General features: G+C 42.7%; 1 protein-coding gene across 4 annotated transcripts in view; it reads right to left on the bottom strand.

Annotated features, from left to right (window-relative positions):
* Nucleotides 1–18,135, bottom strand: part of ZDHHC3 (zinc finger DHHC-type containing 3) — a 122,217-nt gene that overhangs the window by 48,629 nt on the left and 55,453 nt on the right. For 3 of the 4 annotated variants that reach the window (XM_029589607.1, XM_029589606.1, XM_029589605.1), the window contains one exon: nucleotides 12,659–12,789. In XM_029589607.1, coding sequence (XP_029445467.1) covers nucleotides 12,659–12,789 — 131 coding nt within the window. Of the gene's footprint in view, nucleotides 1–4,483; nucleotides 4,891–12,658; nucleotides 12,790–18,135 lie in introns of those variants that run through there. The other variant, XM_029589608.1, reaches the window with a different exon arrangement.

The raw sequence follows: 18,135 nt of genomic DNA, 5'->3' as shown, positions 1-18,135 counted from the left end.
ATAAAGATATCTGGAAAAGTTTTATTGCATGTGTTTTGCATTTGGAAGCATTGACAATTGATAAGATGCAGCATTCACATTCGCTTGGAAAAAAAAATATATAGTAAAGGAGGAACATTTTCAAATTAAGACATTTCTTCCTTGAACCAGCAGTATTAGCCTTATTCCTCAAAATATTAGCCTACCCTGGCTCTGTGGCATCTTCTGTTTTTATTCCAATGCCTTTTTTCTTTTTCCTTTATCCAGACATTTTTCCTCCTCAATATATATTTTCACATTTTGAAATATAACATGCATCTTTTTCATCATAACCACATGGTGAATTTAAAAATATCCTTTGCCAGGTCCATTCTCTTGCAGTTCCATGGCATATTCACACATCAAAATCTGGCATGATGCCTACATAAGCCTCTTATGAGGAGCAGGACTGCAGCTCTGTGATCCATGAGATTTTGCTGGTAGGAAGGGCAATAAAGAAGGAGCTTTCCAAAATTTTAAACATTAGTTTTACCCATTCATAAAGTAAGAATACAAACAAAACAAGATGGCATCTCTGATAAATCTCTGTTGTAACTGCTATTTTTTTTTTTTTTTTGCTAATACTGCTACTATAAGACTGATTCAGGATTAAATCAGTTTTAATTTCACATTACATGTAAAAACAAAAAAAACCCCCAAAAACCAGAAATGACTACAGAATTCCACTAAATACCAATTCATTTCTTTCGCTTTTTTTCAGGCCACGCAAGTTCGTAATTGCTCCACAGGTCACCTTGAGCACCATCTAGAATGCCCTTTTAAAATAAAAAAAAAATCTAAATGCAGGGCAAAAGAATTATGATCTGTGACTGATTGTAATTGCCATCTCTACCCTCTAAGTATTCACATGTGGATGGAGTTTAGAGGATATGGATAATGCAAACAGCAAATTGGGGTGAAAATGACAAAATCCCTCAATCCTCCACACACAATCGGGATCTACAATTTCTACCCAGCTTTATTGGGTCTGTATTGGGATCCACAAATCCCATCTGTACATCATCATTTAGATTAAAAGTGAAGATTAGGGTCACAATCAAATATATGCTCCAAAAAGATTATATATATTATTTTGAGAAAATTACTGCAACCATAAAATGTATCTTTATAGTATGGAACTGTATTTAATATTTCTGTAAAAAATGGAATGCACATTCTTCCTCCTAGCTAAACAGATTGCTGCACAATGCAGTAGTTTGCAGGGCCAGCATCCCCCCTTTGCTCCCATTTATTAACTTGGTTTCTTGCAGAATTGTTACATAGTTGGGCTCGATATTCAGCTGATTCCGGCTAAGATATAACCTATCCAGCTCAGTTACAAGGATATTCAGAGGCTGGTCTAACCTATCCAATTAACTTAACTGGGTAAGAGCAAATATTGCTACTTATCTGGTTAACAGGCCGATACAGTACAGTGCGCTCCGGTGGAGCACACTGTTAACCCGCGTTTGGACGTGCGTTTGACGTGCTAGCTTTACCCCTTATTCAGTAAGGGGTAATAGCGCATCGAAAAAGCGCGTCCAATCCCCCGAAACTAATAGCGCCCGCAACATGCAAATGCATGTTGATAGCCCTATTAGTTATTCCCGCACGATTCACTAAGTAAAATGTGCAGCCAAGCCGCACATTTTACTTTCAGAAATTAGTGCCTACCCAAGGGTAGGCGTTAGTTTCTGCCAGCACCAGGAAAGGTGTATAGAAAAGCAGTAAAAACTGCTTTTCTGTACACCCTCAGACTTAATATCATGGCGATATTAAGTCTGAGGTCACAAAGTAAAAAATAATTAAAAAAAAAAAGTTAAATCGGCCCGCGGCTTGAAAACCGGATGCTCAATTTTGCCGGCATCTGGTTTCCGAACCCATGGCTCTCAGCGGGTTTGAGAACAGACGCCGGCAAAATTGAGCGTCGGCTGTCAAACTTGCTGACAGATGCCGCTCCTGTCAAAAAAAAAAAAAAGAGGCGCTAGGGTCACGCTAGGACTTTTTAGCGTGGGCCCTCATCTAAATACTGAATTGCTCGCCCACTCTCCCGCAACTTTTACTGAATCGGCCTGTAAGTTAATAAGGTAAGTAGCGCAACCTTGATCCACTCACTGCCCGCCCACTTTTTATGCACCTAAAAGACAGCTGGATAAGTAACTTATCCGGCTATCTAGCAGCCGCTAGATATACCCAGATATTTAGTGGCCCGCTAGATAGCCAGCTAAGACCTACTTATCCTACTGTCCAGATAGCAATGCTAGCCAGATAAACTTATCTGGCTAACTTTGGATATACATTCAAAAGTGCAGTCACACTATTGAATATAGCTGGCTATCTCAAAGCTAGCCAGATACAGTTATCTGCTTAATTTTAGGACAGCTCTTTGATGAGACAAGACTTAACTTATCTGGTTATCCTGCTAACGCAACTCCTCCCTGAAATGCCCCTAAGTTTTCCAACTAAATTTTAGCCAAATAATAAAATACTCAGCTAAAATTAAGCCGGATTAGTGCCCAAATATTCATTGAGCTGGATAACTTCCCAAGTATGGACCTTCAACATTTTCACCATCTTCTTGTTCAGGTTCTCAGCACAAATCTGTCTCCAGACCCTCCACAAGATGTGAACTCACTCCCAAAGCAGAAATAAAAGCCAGGGTCTCTCTCTCCCATCATCTTCTGACATTAGGAGATGTCGCCACCTTCCCTACACCCAAGTTCCCCTGAAGCTGGCCTTTTCTGTACCCAACCTTCACCTTCCACCAATCCCCAAACCCCTACAGCTATTCTCTCCCCTTCACCTGCCTACTTCCTATTTCAGCTATTCACCCTCTACTGCTATTCTCCTTCCCACACCAGCCCCCACAATTATTCTCCCCTGCAGCAGGCTACTCATCTTTCCACTACCCCTGCAATCAGCCAATATGATTTAGGACCTTGTATTTTTCATGAGGTTATCATCTTTCTCTGTGATTATAATCTGATAAATAGCCCCCCTCCCCCTCTTGGGCACAAACAAACACACACTGGGATAAATTTTCACTATGGAGCCTAATTGCAAAGTTACACAATTTCAAAATGTACAAAACCAGATTAAAAAAAAAACACAAACAACCGGCATAATCCGGACTTGAATACTGGGCTGTTATGCAGCTATAAAGCATACAACTTAACCCGGTAAATAATGAGTGTAAAGTTATGCAAAATGTCATGTCATTTACATGCAACTTTTTGAAAATTCAAGTCACGCATGTAAATCCATACCATGCTCCCTGGAACACCTCTTTTTTCGTGTCACCAAACATATGCATGTTATGAATATGGGTGGCTGAAAATCCACTTAAGCAACATAAGCCAAAGTATGGGCACAGCCTCCTTACTTTATATGCACAAGTCCTAGCTAAGCTTTCGAAGATTTAGCCAATAAGGGGAGAGTTTTGAGATCGTGACCTCAGATTACACATTAACGGCCTGCATTTATTTCCTATATATGAACAGAATTTGCTGGGAAAAGGAATTTGACCACACTTTGATAGGGCAAATGGACCTTACCCTTTCAGACTGAGAAAAAAAAAAAACACAATTCTTTTTCTTTTCCTAAGTTATCAGAGGAGCTCAGTCTCCCCCTTACCCCCAAACCATTATCCTAAGTAAGTCACAGTAATCTGCCCTGACATTACCTGTTGCACAGCATGGAGGAACATTATTAGCACCAGTCATAAATGATCCTATCTTGCATTTGGAGAGCGTGCAAAAGCCTGTTTAAGACTCTAGACTTGTGCAAGTCAGGTTCCTCTTGAAAAAAACTCCCCCAAAAAAACAAAAAACAGCCTACCAACTCAAGGCAGATCACATCTATAAACAGAATCCCCTGCCTGTTACTGCAGTGTGAGAGTTTGGGTAGAATCGTATCTCAATGACTATAGAGAGGCAACTCAGCCTGGCAACCGGTCCCAGAACTAGTCATATAGAGGAGAGGCAAAAAAAAAAAAAAGATGCATACGTGGCACTAAGGGGGAAAGGAACACAGAGAAGGAACAGACAATTCATTTTGCCAAGTGCAATCATTCTCAGCTGGAGACGGAAAAATGTTGGTAAGCAAGCATGGTCCTCCACCACATGCTGCCAGTTTCCACCCCATCCTTTGCCCCCATTGGAGTTGCACCGATAACCTGGGTGTCCAGCGTGTACGTGCTTGCATGGAATCTCGTGCAACAGACATTCTGGCGCCTGCACTGTCAACATTAGGAATCCATACTCCAAAGCAATGCTAGTCTTCTGAGCAAAACTGAGCACAACCACCGAGAAAACGGGGGTCTGTGTTGGCACTTGCACCTGTCACTGCTTATACCACTGCTGGTTAGTGGGCAGGAGGTAAACAGATGAGGGGGTGGGGAGAGGGAAAGACAGGAGAATTATCCAAATTAGGGTTTATACCCAAGAGAAAGCAGACAAAGACAAAGCCCATTGAAGTCGAGTTAATTAAAAGCGAGAAAAAAATATAAAGCTTCAGTCGCAGGATACAGAATGACGTATATGGCAGAAGAGAAGGCTTTTTTTTTTTCTCTGCAATTTCCAAAGTTTTCATTGTCAATTTTTAAAAAAGGCTTTTGTTTAGCTTGTTTTTTTTCAGAATATTCCAGTAAAACTGATACGACAGTGGTGCTGTGATCTGGTTTTAGTTCTACAGGACTTGCTGGTCTAGGACTCTTCACACTACATATTGGTATGGGTCTGCTTTGCCTGGGTCTGGAGTAGCGAATGGACTGAGCCATGCTACAGACAACGGGTGGCCAAATACTGCTTTCAGGTTCATCCACTTTGTTTTTTTAGCCCATCTTCTCTCTTCCTTTTTCAATTGTTCTATTCCCTGAAAACACAGAAATAATCACACTTTCAGTAAAGCACTTTTCCTGTCGGCTGTCCTGGTTTGTCAACTGGGCACCCAACTCTTGAGAGCTGCCTCTCCAGTTTATCTCTAGAGATATACAGATAAAAAGATAAGCTGTTTTATACAGATAGATTATAAAATGTGATACATCCATATATCTATTTTTAAGTGAACACAATTGTAAAATACATGCACAAATATAAAACACTGGCTGTCTTCAAAGAGATGTGTGCTTTTAATTCATGGGCTATATGCTACTATTGCACGTGCAGCAAAGCCATGAAGCAGTGATGGAATCCTTTATAGGGCAGGAGACAAAACTGTCCTCCTTTTATTCTACATGTGTTAGGGCAAAGCCCAGAGGTTGTTTTTAAAAGTCTTTAAAAACACACAAATAGCCTTTTTAATAGCAGCCTCCCCCAAAGCCATTAAACCAAAACATTGCTTGGAAAAAAAAGTAAATGCAAAGTACCAAGCATGTTTTTTTTGAAAATCTATTAAAACCAAAACTGCTCCAAGTTCAGGAAGAGGAGGATGAGCCAAATGGACTAGAAGGTGCTATTCTAAAACTGACAAAGGTTTGCAGACAAAAAAAAAAACCACACAAAAACAGAGTTTGGAGAGACTGTGATACCAGCAGCCAGCAAACAAAGAGGAAGAAGCCAGACTCAATTAGTAAGAGGCTCAGAGGAGCGACAAGAGGGTGGGAGGAGGGGGCTACAGCAGCACCTGTATTTATTCAATCAACATCTCGTGAACTCAAAATCTGTACACATCTGGATCCTAGCAGGCACCCAGACTCAAATGCAAAAATATAAAAATGCATTAAGAGAGCCAAATCCGCCTTCCCACCCCCACCCCTCCAAAACATCCAGTCATAAAAGCTATTAGAAGAGAAGCAGGACCTAAAGAACATGTAGGCAAATAGAGCAAAGCAAGATATCCGTAATTTTATAAGCTTGATAAGATCACCTGCATAAAAGTGCAATTCAATTATGTGTACACATTTTACAAAGCAAAACAAGCCCCATTTCCTCTCCCCCTTGAAATTTAGGTAGCCAATAAAGACAGTTTGCTTACCATAACAGGGTTCTCCGTAGGCTGCAGGATGAATTAGCCATGACATATGTGGTTACATCATCTGACAGTGCCAAATGGACCCTTCTCTCCTAGCTCATTCAGTTTTTGGATTTACTGAGCATGTGTGGGAGTTCCTGTGCAGGTGCTGCCTCGTGAGCTCCTCAGTTCAATGCAAAGCTTAGCTTTAGCTCAGTGGTCAACTCTGCAGGGAGGAGGGCAGGTATTAAGCACGGCTGTCTACAGAAAGCAAACCTGCTTTCTCTATCAACAAGCAGGGATGAAATTAACCATGACACCTGGGGAGTCCCAAACTGAGGGCTACGTGGTGAAGCACTCGCTGAAAAAGCAACCCACCCAGACCATCCCTGTGGAGAATAGGCTACTGGGAGAACAGGCTTGCTTAAAGTTACCGTTACCTCTTGATACGATTATCCAGACAGAAATGGGACATGAAGGTGTGAATTGATGATAAAGATGCAGTTTGCAAATGTCTTCAAAAGGCACACCTTGAAGTTGAGGCACTGAGGTAGTCATGGCGCTTACTTGATGAGCCTCAACAGATTCTGATCTGAAGGCCAGCCAGAGCACAGCAAACACTGTTAGGACTAAGAGATGAAAAGTTGAGAAGCCCGACAATGCAGTCGAGCTCTCTTCTGATAATAAGCTAGGGCCCTGTTGCAGTCCAGTGAATGGAGGGCCTTCTTCCCTTCATATGCATGAGGTCTTGTAAAGAATGTGGGTAACACCATAGCTTGATTCAGATGAAAAGCTGTAACTACCTTTGGCAGCACCACTCTGCTGTGGAAAAACTGCATGTATGGTGGGTAATGAACCGCTGCCTGAAGCTCACCGATTTGTCTTTGATGTAATGGCTACTAGGAAAACTGCTTTCTAGATGAGAAACTTCAAGGGGTTTATATAGCAGTTTCATTAGTTGTGCCAATATAACGTTAAGATCCCATGGCTCTGGCGGCTTGTATGCCACAGCCTTTCATAAACTTCAACACTAAAGAATACATGGATACTGGTTTTCCATCCACTTGAGCATACTAAGCCACAATGGCACTTCAACTGATGGCATACTGAGACCCGAGGAGGAGAGGGAGTATAAGGCTTGGAGTAACTCCTTTGGCTAACAGGCAAACGGGTCCAGGGAGCTTGCTTGACACCAATGATGAAAATCTTTTCCATTTAAAACTGTAAGCTCTTCTAGTTGAAGGCTTCCTGGGAGAGATTATAATATCCTCAATTTCCTTGAACAATAAACAGCAGCGATGAGATTAGCAAGCACTCAGCATCTGTATTGTCAAGCTGAGAGAAAATTCAGATGACATAGTGACCCTCCTCTTCAGTTAGAAAAGTTGGATTGGATCCCAGCAGCATCAGAGGGTGACTGAAAGCAGAATGAGCTAAAAGAACCACTTCTGTCTGGGCCACAGAGGAGCAAAGAGGATCAGGCATGCCCAATCCTCGAGTGTTTTCTGCAGTGTTTTTGCCATGAACAGAAGTGGTGGAAAAGCATACAGCAGATCAGATTCCCAACTGAGCAGAAACTCATCCAGCATGGATCTAAATTTGCTTCATTGAATACTGCAGAATTATTCTACTTTCCTGTTGTCCTCTGATGTGAACAAACCAACTGATGGGCACCCCCAGAAACTGAGCAATTTGTTGCCACTGCTTGATCTAGGAGATTATTTGTGAGGATGAAACTCTCTGCTAAGGCAATCCACCAATGGGTTTGAGGTCCTGGAAAGGTAGGTTGATGTAAGAAGGCTTTGTGGCTACAAGCCCATTCCCAAATTCTTAAAGATTCCTGACAGCAGGTCTAGGACCCTGTGCTCCCCCTTACTTGTTCACATAGAACATTGCTACTTGGTGATCTCATTTGGATCAGAATTGTTTCCCCAAAGAAGATGTGAGAAAGCTCTCAATGCATGTCTACTTGTAATTCCAGGAGATAGAATGTGTTTCAGATTAGTTGACGACCAGACTCCTTGGGTTTGGAAAGAGTATTTGCGAGCCACATCCCCTGCCAGCATTATTTGATGACATAGCAGCTGAAGCAAAAAAACCTACCATCTACAGGATGTTTGGGCCTAGCTACCACTGGAGAGATCCCTTCATAATTTATGACTACTCTCACTGGGGATGACAAGGGCTGAACCAAATCATGGAAGATACACTAGAGAATCCACATATTGAGGCAGGTCATGGGAATCACATGCACCACTACTACAATGCATCCCAGGACAACCAGAACGTCATCCCATTATAGTAGGTTCTGGATCAAGACTCGAAGGCAGAATACCCACTCCAACAGGAGGAATGCTCTCTCCTCCAGGGAGTCTATCCATGCCCTGATGAATTGGGTAAGAACAAGGTGTGACTTGGCGCAGTTGATGATGAACCCCAGCAACTGAAGGAGCTGGATCTTCTTCTGCAGGGACTCCAACACCTTTGCTTGTGTTAAGATTATTTTAGGGAGTTATTTTGCTATTGATCAAAACAGTACCTAATAACTGATAAATGTGGATCAACACATATATCAATACATGTAGAGATATCTCTCTATAGGTATCTATATATAGCACAGCTCAGCACACAATGGTTTTTAAATTGCATCAATTGTTTTTTCCTTCTTTTCTTGCTCAGTAACAGGAACTGAGATAAGAGCAAGGCACTCTATTGTTCTACCATATAAGCCTGATGAAAGCCTGTGTTTGAATCTTTTAGGAGTCAAGCACTGCCTGAATAGTAGTACCTGGATCTTTAATTGGCATAATTAATGAGTTGCAGAATGGCCTGGCTAATGTCAGAGCTATGGGTGCAAATCGAAACACCTAACTTGCAGACGCTGGATTAAAGCCAGAGAGAATGAGATATAAAAAGCTGTGTGCAACAGTGATTCTTTTGAACGAGCCACAGTCAGAACAAAGTTTGTGGAATTCCCAAGCTTGTAAGTATTTCGTTTTTGAGAATACATTATTCCATAGCCAGGAAGACCTATGAGAATATTCTCTATAGAAATTCTTTCCTTATTTCTATCTGTATTATTATAATCTTATTTACTTGTAGTGATTTATGCAATATTGCTGTACTGCTGTGTGATACTTCTCTTTGCTGGTTATGCACCTTAATTAGTAAACTAAGTTTTGTTTTTTTACGTGTACGTGCGAGTACCCGTACGTGTGTGTACATTCTATGATGTAAAATATATAAACCACTCAGCCTAACCTTTTGCACTACTTGAGACGGCCCAGTCAACCACTTTTTCAGTAACAAATTCCCTTTCGACAAAAGTACTCTGTTGCTACAACTAGGCATTTTGCAACAACCCTCTGGGCCGCTGAGATCCTGAAAGATTGAATTTTGTATTGGTAGCAAGAGGAATCCTCTATGAAACAGAGGTATTGCTAATGAGAGTGATGTATGGGTATGTGAGCATACATATCTTTAGATGTATGGCCTGGATCTGAGTCTCCTGCCAGAATGAAAGGCAGGATGGTGTGGAGGGAGTTCATTTTAAACTTCTCCCATAACAGACTTGTTCAGATTTCATAAATCCAGGATGGCTCTCAATCTCCCTGACTTCTTGGAGATAAGGAGTAGCAGGAGGAGGACTCCTTGCCATGATTTTTGGGAAGGTCATGTTTTATAGCATGCTAGTTGAAAAGCGACTCCACCTCAAGACAGAGCTAGGTTGAGTGAGATGGACCCAAACTGAAGGTCAAACAATGGTGCAGCGCTGGAAGGTGGGAGAAGTACAAATGGTAACAAGACTCCACAATTTTGAAGACGCAATGGGCCTTGGTGACCTTCCATCACTTTTTAGGAAAATGTGAATCATAACCCCTACTGAAGGGATTGAGGCACGAAAGTCAAATCCAATCAAAAATTAGGCCCAGGCTTAAGCTGAGTTTGTTGTGGCGTCTTCACCCGTCTCTTGTGATGATGCCCGCGAGCTGAAAGCTGATGCTGTGTAAGAACAGGTCATGCACAATACCACTGAAACTGGTGAAAGGGAAGTCTCTGGTTGGAGGAGTGAAAAAGCAAAGGAAGGACACCTAGAAAAAAAGACGGTTCAGGTTCCATCAAGAGACATTGGACATACATATGCTCTTCTGTAACCTGGACAACTATTTCTCAGATTGTCTCTGAAGATGTTATCCCCAGAATAAAGCACATCAGTAAACTTGTCATTCATGCCCTCCCACAAATTGCTGGCTCTCAACTAAGCCATCCGACATACTCAGATGGTCACTGCAGAAGATCTCGCTGCTGTATCAAATGATTCATATACCAAGCAGAGAAGATGTTTGCACTCCTCCGTGTCCAGAAAAGCCCTCTGAGTCTACACATTTTCCATCTAGCAACTATCAGGGGTTTCAGCTTGTCAATACAATTGTGTAAGTATTGCACCATTTTATAATTGGTGGGCTGCGATGTGGGCATTGAGCATCAAGCTCTGAAAGACCTTCTTCCCAAAATTATCCAATAGTCTAGGGTCTTTGCTTGATGGGGTGTTTGAGAAGATGCTGGTCTTCTTAGCCCATTTCAGCACAGACTCCACTACCAAGACTGGTGTAATAGCTTGACTACTCTAAACCCCGGGGTTTGCTGAACTTGACATATGAGATCCAGTTTCTTGGCTACTAGGGGACAGGATGCCAGATTTTCCCACATTCTCATTTGTAAGTCCCATAAGATCATGTGCACCAGAATGGGCTCAGATGAATATTCCAGAATCTGGAGAAGATCAAGACCTCAGTATTGCGGGGGGGGGGGGGGGGGGGGGGGTGTTTGTCCTTGTGGACATTGACTCCCATGCATTATCCAGCTTACCCAAGAATTTGGAGCATGAGGTCTTCTGGTGACAAAGAGTGCTCCAGCAGATCAGATAGGGGGGGGGGGGGGTCTGAAGGAATCCCTGTAGATCCTTCTTCATACTTGAGAGGTGAAGGGACACTGACCCATTACCCCAATGATTATGAAAAAGTGATTGGGGCAGGGTCCTTGGTATTTTCAGAGGGGAATATTCCTGGGGAATGTTCTAGATCGTGTCCTGTGCTCCCTTGTCAGACTGGCTAGATCACACCACTGGGATCTCTGATGAGAGCTCTCAAGATGTGGAGGCAAGAGGGACTCTCCCTTGAGAGAGCAAATCTGATACTTTGGATAGCCAAGGTTGATAGTTTCCCTCGTCACTAGCTGTCAATGAGGCAAAGAAAGTCTTCACCATTTTTGCCACTTGGTCTATGGGTTGTTGTGATCTCTGATCAGGAGATAGGGGAAAGACATCCTCTTCTGAGACCAGTATAGGTTCATCCTCTTGAGTCTCCAGGAGGGAGCTCCCTCCTGGGTCAACTGAACTGTTTGCATACAGACAAGGGGCACCATGGAGCATATTGGATCTGGTATCTCCAGGCAAAGTCATTGCTCAAGAAGATGAGATGGAGATAAGGACAACAAAATGGAGGAAACAAATGTAGAGAATCACCCTCCAGGCCTCTTACTGATCTTGCCTGTCTCAAATGTATCAAATGCATGACGGAGCCAAGGATTGGTGTTCTAACTGTCCTGGGATGTGGAGCATTGATTGATCCAATGCTTAATGTATCGGTGGATAAAATAGCTATATTGGCCCAATACATCAACAGGGAAACGAAGTTCGAGGCCTGATGTATCAACGCACTGATGTCAATGCTTCAGTGGTGCCAGAGACTGACACATCAATGGTACTGATCCTGACCTCAGCTTCAGTGACATCGATTGCATCATTGGCTCCGATGCATGGTGCTTTTTTTCCTTATGCATTGATGAGCCTCACAGAGCTTGCGAAAGGCTTTCAGACCCTTGTTTGCGCTTCTGAACTTTGGTTGATCCCAGCAGAGCAGCAGATCCAGAAACTGGCATTGCAAAAAGGGGGGAGTTTTGCTCAAGGAGCTCTTGCTCAATGTGACAAAGAGGCTAGCCTGAGGCCCTCTCCAAGAAGAGGAAAAACCTCGAGCTTTTTACTGACCTGAAAACTTCTATCTTCCAGACCCTGTTCTTCTGGCACCTCTAACATTTGGCCACAGTCACAGCACTGAGCTGCATCGTGGTCTGGCCCCAAAACTTTATAAAAAATGTCATGGCTATTAGTGATAGACATCTTCTGAACGCTGACGAAGTCCTTGAAGCCGGACATAATAGTTCTTGTACTAATTTTTATTTATTTATCTTTAGTAGCACTGAAAAGTGCCACTGAGGCGAGGCAACTGAAAGAGTTGAGATGGAAAACGAAACTACTAAGAACCAAAATAGCTGAGACAGAGGGTACACGTTCATGCAGAAACTCAGACATAAATAACTGAGGGGGCTCACAAGGCAGTGAACACGTGGGAATTCCTGCGCATGATCAGTAGAGCAAGAGCTCTATGAGCTAGGAGAGAAGGGTCCGCTCAGCATAGTCAGATGACGTTACCACAAGTGTCATGGCTAATTCAGCCCTCTTGTTGACAGAAAACCACTCCTCTCTTCAGGATTATCACTGAGCCATCGTATACCAGCAGATTGTTTTTTTCCCCTCCCAATCGACAAGTGTGTGCAGAATGACCTCAGAACAGAAGACAGCAGCAGAACATGAACAGTGTACAGCCCTGTGGCAGCAGTAGAGAGCACTCACCGTCTCATCAGTACAGATAGAGTGCACCTGCGTCCCGAACATCACGGCGGTGAAGATGAGAAACAGGAGACCCTCAAAACACAACAGGATGAGAAGGATCACTGTAGTGGGTGGGGAGAATGAACTGCATTCTGAAAGTATAAAAACAAAACAAAAACACATAGAATAGGACAAGTGGAATAACCAGGATACCAGGACAAAGAACACTGCACAACAACGCCTGTTAAAAAGGTGACATTTCTAACACAAGGTAAGTCACAAGGATTGATGGAGGAAGGAGAAAACAATGATCCTTAATCTGCTCAAGTAAGTGATCATAATTATTAAAGGCAATATGTTTTTACAATTTTAAAATAAGCAGTATTAGTTAAAAGAGGGGTAGGCAACTTAAATCCTGGAATGCCACAAACAGGTCTGGTTTTCAGGATATCCATAAAGAAAATGGATGAGGTATATTTGCATGCACTGCCTCCATGGTCTGAAAAAATATTTCATGCACATTCAGCATGCATATCCTGAAAAACAGAACCATGTGTGGTACTCCAGGACCAGAGTTACCTACCCCTGAGTTAGAAAATAAATACTTTCTTTATAACCAGTTTATTGCAAGATAATATTCCTTTTTTTTTTTTTTAAGCACTTTGGGTTCCCTCATCTAAATTGTGGGTTGGCCCAGGCAATGATCCTTCCATAACTAAAGCAAGTTTGCTTACCATAAACCGTGTTTTCCATTGATAGTAGGATGAATTAGCTATTACATGGGGGTGATATCATCAGGTGGCACTGAAGAGACTCCAAGCTAACAGAGCTTCAATCTCTACTGAGCATGTATAAGAGTTTTCATGTGGGTGTTGCCTCATGAGTTGCTTCAGCCTATACCACAACTAATCCAGCTATGTAGTCTACTCTCCAGGGAGATGGGTGGGTATTCCATAGCTAATTCATCCTGCTATCCATGGAAAACACCACTTATGGTAAGCAAACTTGCTTTTCCGTTGATAAGCAGAGTGAATTAGGCATTATACGTGTGTAGTCCCAACCTTAGGTTTGCAGCGGATTGTTTATAGGAATGGTAACTTTCAAACCAGCGCCTGTGCGTAAATTTGTGCACATATGTTGGCCTGCCCCCAGGGACGTGGCCAGTTTATAACATACATGTGCATATGCGTGATTATAAAATTGCCTTGCCACATACACATATGCGCCAAATTTTAAGTGGGCAGAACATGTGCGCACAAATGCTGCTTCTACCATTTAAATAGAGGTATTTTAAAAGGGGCATGTGCAGACACTATTCCCAGTTTTAACAGTTCACCTCCAATTTGCACAGTTAAGAGATAGCTCCTCCAAACCCCCTTAGTTTCATAGCCTTCACTCTCCCCCATTTATGCCCGACAAAATCCCAGATGTGCCTAGTTTTATTTTTTTTCTTACACATCATTCATAACAGAAGTAAAGTTACAGGGCAGACAGATTGTGTAAATATTTACTCACATACCTCAAGTTCATGCCCCACCCAGACCATGCCCACACCCTGCCTCTTTTTGACAACTTCTAAGATGTGCATGCTCCAGGAGCTTTTAAAATCCATTTGGTGCTCGCGATCCTGACATATTCGTGAAGAGTGGACAACAGTGAGACCAGACTTTGAAAAACTGGTTGTCCAAATTTGCTGTCAGTCTTTGAGATGTTATCAAGACAGTAGTGGGATGTAAAGCTATGAACTGAAGATCAAGTTGCAGCTTTGCAGATATTTTCAAATGATACTTTTCAGGGGGGAAGGAACGTTATCCCTCGAGCTTGGACGCTTAAGGAGTTAGCTCCCCTCAACTCTCCGCAATTCTAGGAAAAATCGGCACAATCGAAGTGACTATTTACAAACTCAGTGAAGTTTGACATCCTGGAAAAAAAAAAAAATCAGTGGATTTAAAAGCATTTTTCATACAAATCTGGAGGATCGCGTTTTGCGGCCTTGCGTAAGTCACCGGAGCCTGGGTAGGAAGTAATGGCGGAAGGACCCTCGCAGTGCTTGGAAGAGGAGGAAATCTCCAAGAGCAAAAGTGTAAATGGGAAAAGCTCGGAGCCCACTAAAGAGGATTTTAAAAGATGGTTCCAGGAAATCCAGAAGGACATAAAATCCATAAGAAAGATATGCAAGGGGCTTTGCCAGAGTTTTACTCCAAAATGGGGGACTTTGGGAGATGTGTCGAGGACGTGGAAGCAGCCATGGAAGATCAAGCTGCGGAGGATACCCGGCTAAGAACAGAAATCACAGAATTACAAAAGGTCAACAGAGGTCACCCTCAAAGTGGAAGATCTTGAGAATAGATCCCAACAATCTAATATCCGAATCCGGGGAGTGCCTGAATCGGAGGAGTTTGAAGATGTTGGTCTGGTGGTACGTAAAATATGCAGGGTCGTTCTCAACGAAGGTGAGGATAACCCCAATCACATGGACAATGATAATACTGGGCAGAGCGCATAGAGCGTTGGGTGCACCGAAAAAGATTGTGCCAAGGGACATTATTGTTTGCGTCCACAGTTTTCGAATGAAAGATAAGATCATGCAGAAAGCATGAAAAATGGGCTCGATCATGTGGGAAGGGCACACTATAGCTCTTTATAATGATCTGGCAGCTGCCACCTTAAAGAAATGGAAGGAGCTCCAAAATGTGATGACATTGTTGAGAAAGGAAAACATTAGATACAGATGGCTGTATCCTTGCAGCTTAGCATTCACAGTTGGCGGCGTGACTTCTCAAATTCATTTGGAGGCTGAAGCGGGATCGATCTTGGAAATAGCAGGACTCTTCCTTCCTGAGGCTGTGACCAGCGCACACACGAAACCTGAGGCAGAGCAGCCTAAGTGGCAGGGCATGGGCAAGACAGGCACTCACCAGCGGCGAAAATCTGCAGAACAAGGCTTACCAAGAGCAGATGTCGAGTGAAGGAACTTTGGGGGATAAAGTGACTTTGAAAGCTAACTTACAGACGACAGACTCCCAGAGGACCCATGGTTGGGAAGTCCTACTTCATTGAGTTATCTGCCGAATCATGCCAATTTGAACTGGATAAACATATTTAGCTATTTTTATTTTACCAATGGGGGGAGGGTGGGCTCACTCCCAGAGGGAAGCACTGCAGTGGCAGTGGTTTATCAGGGGGCGGGAAGGGGGAGGGGGAGGTTACTGCATAAGGACACGGGGTGAAGGGAAAGGGATGATGGAGAGGCCCAGGCAGACAAAGACAGGTTACCCAATATGGTGGTCGTGGTGGAGGATAGGCTTAGGTTGGAGAGGAGCAATCATTGTTAACAGGAATGTACAGGACCTGAGAATCTGTATAATGATGTCCCTTAAATTTGTGCCCTTGAATGTTAAGGGATTAAATTCATCATATAAGCGCACTATCTTGTTTAAGGAACTTCTCTCTCTGAAAGCATCCATAGTGTTTATACAAGAAAATTCTACGAAAGCAGCATGAGAGGTTACTTTATTCGCCTCATTATAACCATGTAATATTGGCTGCCAGCACATAATTACACTGGATGGTGCAGATTGAATCCATGTACAGAGACAAGGAGGGACAATTCTTGATAGTGTCGCTCTATATTAAGAGAGATCTGTAAGTTTTAGTTAATGTTTACAGCCCTAGCATGCCCCAGGGAGAGCTGTTCCAGAAAACAGACAGGGTACTATTGCAAACTAAGAGTGGAAAATTGATTATAGGGGGGTGGACTTTAATTTGGTGTGTAATCCCAAAGGGGGGGGGGGCATTATTCAAAAAAGGACCGGAGAGCACTTCAGCAATTCTTGGTCAAGTAGCATTTAGTAGACATATGGCGGGAAAGACACCCATATGGGAGGGATTTTTCTTTCTACTCCAAGGCCCATGACACCTATACCAGAATTGACTATTTCATGGTGGTTAAAGCTCTAGTGGCTAATTCAAAGGAGGCAGGAATCGGGAATATTACGTGGTTGGACCACGCGCCTATATGGTGGGAACTCCAGGGCCAAACATTAGATAATGGGCGCAGATTCTGGAAAATAAAATTACTCTTGATAAAAGATCGGGAGGTAGAATCACAAATCAGGACGACAATAAGGGATTACTTACAAAATAATGATACCCCAGATATAACCCCAGTCATACTCTGGGACTACTTAAAAGCCGTAATTACGGGGAGTCTGATTGCTGTGGCTTTTCATAAAACGAAAGAGAAGATTCGCAAATACACACTACTGAAAGAGAGGTTAGAGGAGGTGGAAAAAGAACACAAAAGGACATCTACTAGACATCTCCTGAAGGAGCTGGGGGATATTAGAAGCAGAAGAGATAGCATATAAGTTGGATATGGCCAAACAAACATTATGAACATGGGGCCTCATTTACTAAGCATTTTTCCCATAGGCACAGAATGGGAGAAAAGCCTTAATAAATGAGGCCCATGGTAACCGGGCTGGGAAGCTATTAGCCCATCTCAATCCCAAATTGCTAAAATTAAAGTTAGAGATGGGTCCATGATACTGGTCAGTGAGGGGATTAGATATTGGTTTAATCAGTTCTTCTCTGAGCTGTACTCTCACGAAACAGGGGACTCAAAGTGACATTGCGGATTATCTGGCAGGAGTACAGCTCCCCTGTTTGGATCTGGAGTTAGAAGAGAGGATAGGCCAGCCAATCTCCTCAGCAGAGGTTCTAGCAGCCATTGCTGAGCTCAAACCAAGGAAGGTGCCAGGGATCGACACGTACACCCACCTATTTTATAAAAAGTTAAAAGAAGTCCTAGTAGGTATCCTGGAAAACATGTTTAATAGTTTAAGAACAGGTGGTCATTTATTGCAATCCGCCAATGTGGTCAGAATAACCATACTTCCTAAAGCCAGGAAAGATATTACGTTGTGCAGCTCATATCACCCAATTTCCCTTATAAATATTGATTTGAAATTGCTCGCCAAAATTCTGGCTAATAGACTGAATATTAGTAATTCCTTTGTTAATTCATGATGATCAGGCAGGGTTTAATATAAGAAAGGTAGTTAATATTCATTATGCAAAACAAAAAACAAACACCTTCGATCCTGTTCGGGGTGGATGCTGAAAAAGCATTTGATAGGGTTCATTGGCCCTGTTTAGCGTGATGAGAAAGGTGGGGTCTGAAGAGGGTACAGGAACTATATAGAGAACCCGCGGCCTGTATAAAAGCAAATGGGGGGTATTCTTCAAATTTCAAGGTACAGCGGGGCACGAGACAAGGGTGTCCTTTATCACCATTATTCGCACTGTGTCTCAAGCCACTGAGAAAATCAGAAAGGACGAGAACATTCAGGGCATCCTGGTTGGGGATAGATCCTACAAGATTTCATTATATGCGGACGGCATTTTGTTCACCTTAAGTCACACCAGAGCAGTTGTTATGATGCTTAATACCCGAGCTTGATGCATTTGGGAAAGTTTCAGGTTTCAAAATTAAC

Source organism: Rhinatrema bivittatum, chromosome 2 (assembly GCF_901001135.1).
Source record: "Rhinatrema bivittatum chromosome 2, aRhiBiv1.1, whole genome shotgun sequence".
Lineage (NCBI taxonomy): Eukaryota > Metazoa > Chordata > Amphibia > Gymnophiona > Rhinatrematidae > Rhinatrema > Rhinatrema bivittatum.
Note: the sequence above shows the minus strand (reverse complement) of the source record. Positions and strands in the feature narration are given on the sequence as shown.